This window comes from Medicago sativa, chromosome 1 (assembly GCF_051527215.1).
Source record: "Medicago sativa cultivar Bolivia chromosome 1, Bolivia_mono, whole genome shotgun sequence".
In the NCBI taxonomy this organism is placed as follows: Eukaryota; Viridiplantae; Streptophyta; class Magnoliopsida; order Fabales; family Fabaceae; genus Medicago; species Medicago sativa.
In genome coordinates this window covers 14270878-14283417 of record NC_140749.1, presented here as the reverse complement: position 1 = coordinate 14283417, position 12540 = coordinate 14270878, and the positions used below count along the sequence as shown (strand labels likewise).

At 34.1% G+C, this 12540-nt stretch overlaps 1 protein-coding gene across 1 annotated transcript; it reads left to right on the top strand.

Annotated features, from left to right (window-relative positions):
* Positions 1 to 597: 597 nt before the first annotated feature.
* LOC146952921 (uncharacterized) lies at positions 598 to 4521 on the top strand. The gene is made up of 3 exons (XM_085740594.1): positions 598 to 1236; positions 1426 to 2391; positions 2485 to 4521. Exons 1-3 carry the CDS (start codon positions 598 to 600, stop codon positions 4519 to 4521), a joined length of 3642 nt encoding a protein of 1213 aa, XP_085596720.1.
* Positions 4522 to 12540: the final 8019 nt, after the last annotated feature.

Here is a 12540-nt window from a genome sequence, read left to right as displayed (position 1 = left end):
ATTACAAGGCAGAAATCAAGAGGATGTGGATCTGGAAAATGCAATTAATGATGAGTTATCACAGGATATGCAAGTTGCTGGAGAAACCTCATTTAATCATAATGATGAAGAAAACAGGGCACAAGATAATGAGGACTCTAGTAGTGATACAGGCTCGGAATTTGTTGATGCTACTCAAGTCATCAACAATGAGAAAGCTGGGTCAGACAACTTGGATGTAGAGGAGGAATACAGTGAACCAGAGGAAGGTGAGAAGGAGGAGGACAATCATGAGATTGTTCAAAATGATATTGATTTTTTAAAAGCCTCCTGGGCTAATCTAGCAGAAAAAGATGTTATTGACAATGATTTGGTTCTGCCAGTTCAAAAAGCAATTGCGATCCCACCAGATATTGCAACCAGAAAATTTACGGGCAAGTTTCCTGCTGAAGCTGCTACGTCTAAGGATGCAGATGATGTCATTCCTGAGGATGATGATCAAGGTTTTCAAGTAGTCACCAGTAAATCTTCTAAGAAAGCTGAAATGAAAGCCAGCTCTCAAAGAAAGGCAAAACCCTATATTACCAGATCAAAGGTTGGTGCACCCAAGCCTTTCAGATGAAGTGCATATACTGGAATCTCAGAGGTTTTGCTAATTCTCCTACAAAATTAGCTTTTAAAAAACTTATTCTTAAGTATAAGCCTGATTTATGTTTCCTATCTGAACCATGGATGTCTACTTCTAATATTTCCACTAGATGGTTGTCTAAAATTGGTCTTAAAATTCTTACTGTTAACAATAGAGGTCATCTTTCTCCTAACCTTTGGTGTCTGTGCTCCATTCATATTAACCCTACCATAATCAATATTGATGAACAACAAATTTCCATTCAATTAGATATAAAAGATAAACCATTTGGTGTCACTGCTGTCTATGCTTCCAACTGTTACATTAAAAGAAGATCTCTCTGGTCTGCTATATCAAACCTTCATGCTCAGTTTAAGATGCCTTGGAGTTGTTTAGGGGATTTCAATACTATTTTAGGGTCTCATGAACATAAAGGTATTCATGCTCCTGCCAGAATGCCTATGTTGGATTTTCAGCAATGGACAGATTCCAATAACCTTGTTCACCTCCACACTAGAGGTGTTAATCTCACTTGGTCGAATGGCAGGAAAGGTAGAAACAATACTCAAAAGAGGTTAGATAGAGTCATTGTTAACCAAGACTTGATTAATTCTTGTCAATCCCTCAATGTTTGCACCCTTACTAAACTTAGGTCTGACCATTTTCCCATCCTTTTTGATTTTCAAACCCACAACAGACAGTTCTCCTCCTCCTTTAAATTTTTAAAGATGTAGATTTCTCATCCAGATTGTGTCAATATAGTTCAACAATGTTGGAACAATCATGTTACTGGTTGCCCTATGTTTATTCTGTCGCAGAAGCTGAAGATGTTGAAAGAAGCTCTTAAAGTCTGGAATAAGAACACTTTTGGTGATGTGCATTCACAAGTTTCTTTAGCTTACAAAGATCTTGATGAAATTCAAATGAATATTGATATTCTGGGCAGTACTGATTTCCTTTTGGATCAAGAAAAAAATGCTCAGATAAACCTTGAGAAAGCTTTGACCATTGAAGAATCTTTTTGGCATGAAAAGTCCAAAGTGAAGTGGCATTGTGAGGGAGACAGAAACACAACTTTCTTTCATAGAATTGCTAAAATCAAAACCCTATCTAACCATATCACAACCATGAGGAATGGGGATGTCACATTGAATGATCCTGAGTTAATATCAGCTCATGTTGTTAATCACTTTACTAATATTTTTACCACCAACTCAAACATTGTCCACAATGGGTTGATTGAGGAAGTTGTTCCTAACCTTTTAACTGACAGAGTAAACAACATGCTTACAATGTTACCAGCCTTTGAGGAGATTTCTAAAGTTGTTTTTGATTTAAACAAAGATAGTGCTCCAGGCCCTGATGGCTTTGGAGCAATTTTTTTCCAAACATACTGGGAAATAATCAAGCAGGATGTGTTTAAAGCTGTTTTGCAGTTTTTTACTTCTGGTTGGTTATTGCCTAATTTTAACTCAAATATTATTGCCCTTATTCCTAAGTCTAACAATGCAGATACAGTGGAGCAGTTCAGGCCAATAGCTATTGCAAACTTTAAGTTTAAAGTGATATCAAAGATTCTAGCAGATAGGCTTGCTACTATAATGCCAGCTATTACTTCTGTTCAGCAAAGAGGCTTCATAAAGGGGAGAACTATTAAAGATTGCATATGCCTAACTTCTGAAGTTGTCAATGTGTTACATAAAAAGACCTTTGGTGGGAACTTGGCTCTTAAAATTGACATGGCAAAAGCATTTGATACTCTAGACTGGAGTTTTCTTCTCAAAGTCCTTCATTCTTTTGGCTTCAGTAATCTCTTCTGCAGTTGGATAAAAACAATTTTAGAGTCTGCTAAAATGTCAATTGCTATTAATTGAAAGCTCCATGGTTTCTTTTCCTGCTCTAGAGGGGTTAGGCAGGGAGATCCTCTATCCCCTCTCCTTTTTTGCCTTGCTGAAGATGTTTTGAGTAGGGCCATCACAAAGTTAGTTAGAGAAGGCAACTTAAAGCTTATACATGGATCAAGAAACAATCCAGCACCCTCACACATCTTGTATGCAGATGACATCATGGTTTTTTGTAAAGGTTCCTCCTCCAACATACACAATCTTACTCACTTGTTTCTGAGGTATGCTCAAACTTCTGGTCAATATGTTAGTCCTCATAAGTCTTTTATCTATTCTGGTTCTATATCTCATCAGAGGCTGCTTCAAATTTCTAACTTGACTGGATTTTCTATTGGAGATTTACCATTCACATATCTTGGGGTTCCAATTTTCAAAGGCAAAGCAAAAACAGTCTACTTTCAGCCAATTGCAGATAAGGTAAAACTCAAGCTTTCAGCTTGGAAAGCATCTCTTCTTTCTCTAGCAGGGAGAGTTCAACTTGTGAAAAGTGTGATTCATAGTATGCTTCTTCATTGCATCACTATCTACTCTTGGCCAGTTAGTTTAATCAAAGATTTGGAAAGATGGATGAGGAACTTCATATGGAGTGGGGATGTTAATAAGAGAAAGCTGGTAACAGTGGCCTGGCATAAGGTGTGCATTCCTACAAAAGAAGGTGGTCTTGGAATCAGATCACTCTCAAAAATTAATGAAGGTGCTAATTTAAAACTTTGCTGGGAAATGATGCAGTCAAACCTCCCTTGGGCTCAATTTCTAAGGAATAGAGTATTGAAGAATCTTTCTCCAATCAGATATCATATTTCATCTTCTATTTGGAATGGAATCAAGCATAAGTATAATGAAGTCTTACATAACTCCTCATGGATAATAGGTAATGGTGGAGACATCAATTTCTGGACAGATTCTTGGTGCGGTCAGCCTCTTGTTGGCATTTTAAATATCCCAGCAGATTTGCATCCTTTTTTGCAAGCTACAGTCAATTTATTCATCAACAATGCCTCTTGGAACATTCCTCAATTTCTGTACCAATCTTTTCCAACTCTGCAAGGCATCATTGAGGGAGTTACCATTCCTGTTGTTGCTACGGATGATCAAATGATATGGAACCACTCTCATGATGGAGGTCTTTCTTTTAAGGAGGCGTATGAGTTTCACAACAATGTGGGTCAGAATATATCTTGGGCCAAAAATATCTGGAACTCTGACATACCACCTTCCAAATCCACCATGATATGGAGAACATTACATGATAAGCTTCCAACGGATGAGAATCTTTTATTGAGAGGTTGTCAAATTCCTTCTATGTGCAGCTTGTGTAGCAAGCATCAAGAAACAACTTATCATCTATTCATAGAGTGCGCTTTTGCCAAAGATATTTGGAATTGGCTGGAATCTATTATCAAAGTTAATTGCAGATTTTCTTCAATTCAGGAGGCTATTCAAACATGTCAGAGAAATTGGTCCCCTCTTTGTAAGATAGTGGTTCTGGCAGCCGTGATCAATGTTATTAACATCATATGGTTCTGCAGAAATCAACACAGATTTAACAGCAAGAGGATTACTGTTAGAGCAGCTATTAACCTCATTATCTCAGCTACGGCCTTAACAGGAAACAACTTAAAATGTGCAGCGCACTCTTCCATCTCTGATTTTATGCTTCTTAAGGCATTTTCTGTAAATATTAAATATGGAAATGCACCAAGAATCAAAGAAATCATATGGCAGCCGCCAGTTTTTGAGTGGATCAAATGCAACATTGATGGAGCAGCAGTTGGAAATCCAGGCCCTGCTTCTTGTGGAGGTATATACAGAGACAACAATGGTGAATTTTTGGGTGCTTTTGCTTATAATTTGGGTATCTCAAACTCTCTTAATGCTGAACTGAATGGTGCAATGTATGCTATTGAATTAGCAGCCCAAAAAGGTTGGGTCAGACTTTGGCTGGAAACTGATTCTACTTTGGTAACTTTAGCTTTCAAGAACAAAAACATTGTGCCTTGCCATCTTTGAAACCGATGGAGGAACTGCATCCATTTGATAGCATCTATGTCTTTCTTTGTTACTCATATTTATAGGGAAGGGAACCATTGCGTTGACTTGCTTGCTAACATAGGGCTTGATTTGAATACTTCTTTTTGGTGGGACAGCTTGCCATCTCAAATTAGGGTACCTTTTTCTAGAAATAGATTAGGGTTACCTTATTTTAGGTTTTGCTAATTTTGGTGTTCCCTGTTGGAGGGTTTTGGTTGTTTTGTCCCCCCTCCTTTTTTGTATATCTTTTTCTTTATATTATATATTTTAGGGTCTTGCTGTCTTGGCAAGTCTCCTTTGTTTAAAAAAAAAACATAAATGCAAAAATAGAGAATATTTATCACAACTCACAAATGCAACATTGGAGACAATAAAATTTAGTCTTACAGAATTAAATAATAAAGTCTTACACAGTAAAACAATTTTAAAAAGTACTTTTTTAAGTATTTTTATTGATTTTTTTATTAATTATGATTAATTAATGCTATTTATTCAACAAATTCGATTGATTGATACAGGTTGATTTTCTGTTACGAGCAATTGCGGAAACAATAGCCAGTCCGATAGCTGCTTCAGCGGTTGCAATAGCTATAACAAAAATTGAAAAAATATTTCCTTAATTGTTAATAAAAAAAGATGTCTAGATTCCTTCAAAAAAAAAAAAAAAGATGTCTAGATAAATTTAGAAGAAGGAATAGAAGAGGACCAGGATACTTTGATTTCTTATGATTTAGGCAATGCAAACATGATCATAAGTTGTGTAGAATACATATTAATTTGAATTGATAAATATTACACTCAAGGATTGGCCAATAAGCCCAGTAGCCTGGCCTAGGCCAAAAAGAAAGGATTGTTTTTTTCATGCTTTTTAACGGCCCAACCCACAAAGAGAGGGTCGATAGGCTGGCCCGGATGACCTGACCATATTGACAGCTCTAGTCCCATATGTCCTGATTATACTATTATCCAACCTAAATGTAATACATGTGTTTTTTTTTTTTGATGAAAAGACATGGATTTTTTAATTCAAAATCTTATAAAGAAGTTAACGGTGAAACAGTGATTCCCAAAATCTTTAGTTAATTTTTTGAAGGATTGATTCTCTCTTTAGTTGTATACTATTTATAGGAGGTGTGTTTGGTTTTGTTTTAGGTTGGGAGTTTGTCTTTGATCAGGTGTCAATAAATGCATTAAGTTGCTAGAAGTGTTAGGGTTTATTAGCTATCTTGCATTTTCTTTGAGGAACAAGTGTATTTGTAATTGGTATTGTTGGCCTCATTTCACTTATTTGGTTTAACTATGTATTTTTTTTTTGTTGGTACGCATGGAGAGAGCCAAAAATTTAGTTTATGGGGGACCAAGTTGAAAGTATAATTTAGTGCAGAAAAAAATTTAGTGTATTTTTTTCATTGTCGTTCATATTGAAACCACCACTTCATTGGATTTCCAATTTTCCAACATGTTTTAAATCTACCGCTATGTTTGAAAGCTCGTTTTCTTCTTGTCGCATATTCATTTTGAGGGCATTCTTCGGTATCCATTAAAACAAAATTAATTGAAAATTTAAATTCAATTGAAAATAATTAAATATACAAGATTAATTAACGCCAAATGATTGAATGTCATATAATATAGTTTCGAATACAACTCCTTGATATGAGAGTGCTACCTTAATTGATCCGGATGTCATACAAATTTGGGGAGCCACTTCATTGGAAGGATATGTTCCATTAGTCAGGCATAACTTCTTCATTAATTATATCATTTAAGCACATCTTTCTAGATTTGTCATCTTCATTGATTGCATCATCTTCTATTATTATAGATGATTGCCATTTCCTTGACACTATTGAATTTCCTTTGCCCTTTCCTGAAGTTGTCACATGTTGAAATAAATTAATATTTTAGGGGTTATAGGAGGACTACTCTTACCCATGGAATAATATAAATTTCTATTAGATTTAATGATGAAAACATCATTTCCTTCACAACCTATCCCAAGTCACAAAACATAAAATGGAATTAATATTTAAATTTTTGTTGGAATTTAGAATCTAAAAAATTAAACAAATTTTTTGTAATTGTACAATATAATAAAACTGGCCTCTATAATGATGTTCTCATCATGCGCACAAATTGAAGAACACAAAATAAATTATAAAATTCAAATAGACTACATTGATATCCAAATTAATGGTCTTGGAACCATTTAATTTGTTCCAATAACCAAATTTGATTTTAAGTATGAAAAAATTGTCATATGATGTTTTGTTGGTGTCCATCTCAAATAATTTATAACCTGAAAATTCAAAATTCGTAACAAAACCCTAAAACCGAAATATGTTTGCATATCAACTTGATTTGTAAGCTCTCTGAATTCTAATTGAAGGTTTAACTCTCAAATTTGATTCTCAGATATGAATTTACGATCATCCCTATATTACAATATAACTGAATCATATCAGAATTTGAAATATCTCAAGAATAAATATAGTCGTCTATGTTACAATATAATTGAATCATATCGGAATTTGAAAACAAAACTAAATTGTACTAAGATCGTATACCTGATTCTCCTGCTTGAATGGATAAGGCATGAACTCAATGTGCATCTAAGTTTTCTCTTTTGCTCTTGTAAAAATTTGTTGCACTGATTTTACGCATGATTCACATGCTTCAATGGTAGCGAAACTTATTTGTCACTATGCTACTTGGTATTGATAAAATTTATAGGGTGAAAAATGGGCCGACCTTGAGCGTTTAGACCCAAACCATGTTGAAGAACATATAAATGAAATTGATTGGGTGCATTTACTTTTGGCCTATCCTTATTTTTCTTATAAGATATTCTTTTGCACGCTTTTTCATACACAAAATACGCATTTTTGCACTCTTTTTTAGATACAAAATACTCCCTCCGTTCCTTAATGTAGGCACCCATTGCCTTTTTCACATTTCTTAAGAAAAGTTGTCAGTGTAATTAATATGTCTGTTTTGTGTGTTAATATTACGAAATTGTCCTTTGTTTTTATGTGTATTAAATTTGACTTTTCATATTTCAAGACAAGATAGTAGTATTAATTAGGGGTATGTTTAGGAAAAAAAAATAATAAATGCATCTGGTAATTTGAAAAGGTGTTTACAATTAGGGATAAAAATAAAATCAAATGGGTGCTTAAATATAGGGACGGAGGGAGTACACAATTTTGCACACTTTTTTAAACACATAATACTCATTTATTAAAATCTTTTATGCAAAATACTATTTTTTAAGCAAAATTTAAATAAGGCTTAAATGCATGTTTGAGTCCATAATAGATAGAGAATAAATTAATTGTATATTCTTGTAAATAAAAGAATTTAGTAGGTGTTGGGGCTTTAATATACACAGTGATGACGCCCAATCATAATTGTTAGTTAGTTAGTGTTGCTACAAAATGTTTTAGCCATAGTTTGAGTCTTTTTTATTAGACTTTGTTAATGTAGGAACACTACAGTTGAGTTTTGACTGATATCCACAATTGTAATTCCCCTTTCTTTAAGCGCTTAAAGACATGGGAGGATGTTTGTCCCTCAGATGTGGATTTTAGAACTGATCGGAATAGAGCATTTTTTTTTTTTGAAACATCATAATTTTATTAGGCTGAGTTAGCGCAAGGAGCACTAACATGCAAGGAGGAAATAGAGTACAAAGGGTGACCTTGAGACAACAGGGAAATAGGGAAAAACAACAAACAGCAGAGGCTAAACCACCAGACAGAACTAAAAACCATCCTACCATCCACGGCCATACCCCTGACACAACCAAACACGCACACCGCAGGAACCAGCCTAGACACAACGAAACCAGCAGAAAACCTCCAATTATTTGTAGCCTAATTGAGCATTAAGTACAATTATTTTTGAATTTATACCTAATTGACAACAAAATAATAAAGAGATGAAAATAGAGAAATAGGCTTTATATTTGAGTGGATGTCTCTAATACAAACCGCTCGCGCAAACACCTAACATTAAGTACAATTATTTTTAGATTTTGATCTTATGGACTACAAATGATTAAAAGATGTAAATAAATGAAACCTAATAATATATAGATAAAATAGCGAAAACAATATTTATGTTTGAATGGATGTCTCAAAAACAATGTAAAAATTGAGTATTTGTATGGAGAAATGATCTATAATGTGTCCAACATATGTTCGGCTAATTTTGAAGGTAGTGTGTTGGTTTTCCTCATTGATTTAGTGTCCAACATCTGTTCGAGCTAAATTGAGTGTGTGTCTTTTTAAGCTAAAAAAGATTAAATAACCAAACACTTAGTCTCTCAAACACAAGTAGTGTCAGAGGAGAATTAAGGACACACACACACACACACACACACACACACACACACACACACTCAACAACAACAACCAAATATTATCCCACCAAGTGGGGTCGACTACTTGGATCAAATTACACTATAATATTCTATCATAAATTATAGTTGGATTCAACTCATTAACCTCTAAATATTTCCTAATAGTTTCTCTTATAGTTATTACTGTTTCCAAACTAATGTAGTTATTCAGATGAGAAGTCTAAAATGAGCACACAACAAGCATAACTGTCAAAATCTCGTCTGTTAGGATTCACAACAAGAAATACTCTTTGAATTTCTTTCAGACAAGTCTCTTTTGGAAGGCTTAGTCTGAAGAGGTTTCATCATCAACAAGACTAGTTGTATAGGGTTACAAGTATACTGCTCCAATATGATAGTTATGAATATTGAAATTCTTAAGCTCTAAAATACACGCTGAGGGTAGTATATAATTTTTTTTTGATTTATTATATTTTTGTGCCAAGAAGAACCAAACATCATAGAAAACAATTTTAGTTGATGTCTGAATCTGATTTAAGTGAATGTTCATATATTTGTTGTGGTCCATGTAGATTCCAAGTTATAAGCACTATGTATTGTTTTCTGAATATTCTTGAGTCTATGGACTAGGAGAGACTTCCTGCCACCCCTAACATAATAAACCACCCAAAGTTTCTCCTGCTTTACCAACAAGAGTGACACTAGGAAGCCTCTTAAACAAAACAATCCCACATTCTTCACATTAGAAAAACCCAGTTAAAAAGAATGTTGTTTCGTCCCAACCAAATTCACCTCTAAGAAATTGGCCACCTTCCCGTTAAAAAGAATGTTGTTTTGTTCCAACCAAATGCACAGAGCCGTTATCAACTACACTAAATGTGATACTTTATTTTGCCTTTCTCACCTTTACCAATTGAGTTAAAGATTAGGAAATTGTTCACAACCTCACCATCACAACCTGTAGCTACTCCTAGCCAAATGAAAATCAACTTCCACGCTTCCATAGTCTTTGTGCAAGAAGCAAACAAATGACTAGATAATTCGATTCCTCTAATACATCAAACACAACTTTGTTAATGAACAACTCATAAAACGCCCTTCCACCATAACTCCAATTTAGTTGGTAGCCTATCCTGCAACAACCGCCACCCACAGAAGCATATATTCGAAGGTATGAAAGTGCTCCATATCCGCTTAACTGCTGCCACTAATTACTCATCGTATTCAGCTGAACGTAACAGATTTGACAACTCCAAGTAGCAATTTTTAACAGAAAAACTAGCTGCTGCATCAGGCAGCCATCTGAATGTATCTGGCACATCAAACTGCAGCTGCACCCTTTCTTCATCTTGCAAAATTCTGGTCCAGTTCCCCTGTTTCCAAACTTCTCTTCTCCATCAGTTTCACGAGTTGCTTCAAAACGTATAGAGTTTACTAGCAAACTATTTTCATTTTCCACACTATAAGGATCTCTGCAATCTCATGCATGAGTACATCATCTACAACATGTGTGACATCCTCACACCCATTCTCTTTTGTTGGCACACTATTTACCTGAACGAATGAAATATATTTTTTTATCACTTGAAATCAAATTCGATAGTCTGAAATTTACAACTAAATACAGAAAATTCGATAGGCATTTTTCCATTGATATTTTCTTTTGTATCTTCTTTTTATTTTCTACTTTTACTCTTTTTTATTTTTTTTCACTTGTGCATTTCTGAACAACTACTTCATTGGGTGACATGTTTTCTAACCAGGAATTAATTCCTTCATTATTTTAGATTTAAAACGCGTCTTTTTAGGTTTTTCGTCTTCATTGATTGCATCATCTTATTCAATTAACGCTCTTACTTTCACATGTAAATTTCTCTGAATTACAGTAATTGCATAGTACTATGTAGGATTTGACTCCTTTAAACCGCAGAAGTTACTTTACGAATGTGTTTCATTGCATAGCACTATAAATTTTCTTATATAGCGGAAGGTTCACACTGTTGAGAATGCTTAAGATCATTTTGGGAAAAATATAGGAAGATTAAACCAATTTCAATCTTCAACCAATTTCAAAAAACATTTATCGCTCATTTTTAACATGGTGTCAACACCATTTTGAAGGAAATGAATTGGACTACCTTTATGAAGGAAAAGACATCATAGCTTAGTGTATTCATATGTATTTTATGAGAGAAATATATGAAATAGAAATACAGTAGTGCTATATACAGCGACATAAATTTTACCGAATGCTTCACTATACAGAAACCAACCAATCAAAAAAGAGCCTTGGCGGAAATCATGGGGGGAGTAATGGAAAGATGTTGGTCAACTAAAAATGACTCAATGGAATACACAGTCACTATGTTTCACGAAATTCCAATTCGCTGGAAATAGCATTATTGATAGAAATAATAAACAAGATGATAAAGAGAACAGTGTAAGATGGAGATAGAGACAGAGACACAATGTCTCTCCGTCTAAGTTGATGGTCTGGATCCCATTTTGAAATCCTCGCGATTGGCATCAGAAGAAGTCAATTAACACTGATACTTTCGCACAAATATTCCTCTTACAATACTTAAGTAGTACTTTGTGGCATTTTTGACTCCTTTACATGGAAGAAGTTACTTTACAAATGTGTTTAATTACATAGCACTAGTATAATATTTTACCTCTACGTGAGAAATGCTAGCAAATCAATTTAGGTTCAAAAGAAGCATAACATTCAATTTTACTGATGGTAATGATATGAAAATGTGTACATAGAACATGGACAGAAGTATGAGGTTGTAGACAAGACTTGGTGCTCGTCAAGACACACAACTGTTCAGAATGTGATTTAAGGGTTCCCTTAGATGCCTCTAGTGACGGAATACACCCCAATTTGAGAAAAGATTACACTCTAGAGAGAAGTTAGAAAAGAAAATTTATTATTTTTCATTGATTCCAATCATGAGGCAATCCAATTCTTATACAAGGCAAAATACCTTAATTAGCAAAATAGAAAGACCAAAGTTTCAATTAAATCACATTTATCTGTGATTTTTCACTGTATCGATAAAATTGCGACCTAATTGCAACTGGAATTTAAAATCTCTAACTTAGCGTAAAATGTATATATGTATGACTTAACATATAAACCATGTCATGCAGAGAAATTTCTGGAAAACACATGAAATACAAAAGGGAAATGCTTAACATCTACAAAGGATTTCTCTTCAACGATATGAAGAACCTTAGAGACATAAATCCATAAAAAATTTATGGCATAGAAAACTATAATAGAATTTTGATATGTTACATTAAAGCCTCATAAGTAAGGTGCAAGGCCACATTTTTCAAGTATTTCAAAAATAAAAATTAATGTAAACCCCTCACAACAACAAGTCTTGTACCATCTACTTTTTCATTGTCTTATATAATTTCTATCAAGTTTACAAAACAAAGTATCTTCAACCATCAACCTTGTTTCCTCAATTTAATTTTCATATAAAACAACCAAAAAGGATATGAATTTCAGTTCTTTTCATATTTCTTTCTCTTGGGATCTATCTTCTTTTGGGGTCTACTTTTTCCACTGCTCCGCTTTTCGAATTTCACCTCTTCTTCACTAATTACATGACTTTCTTCAA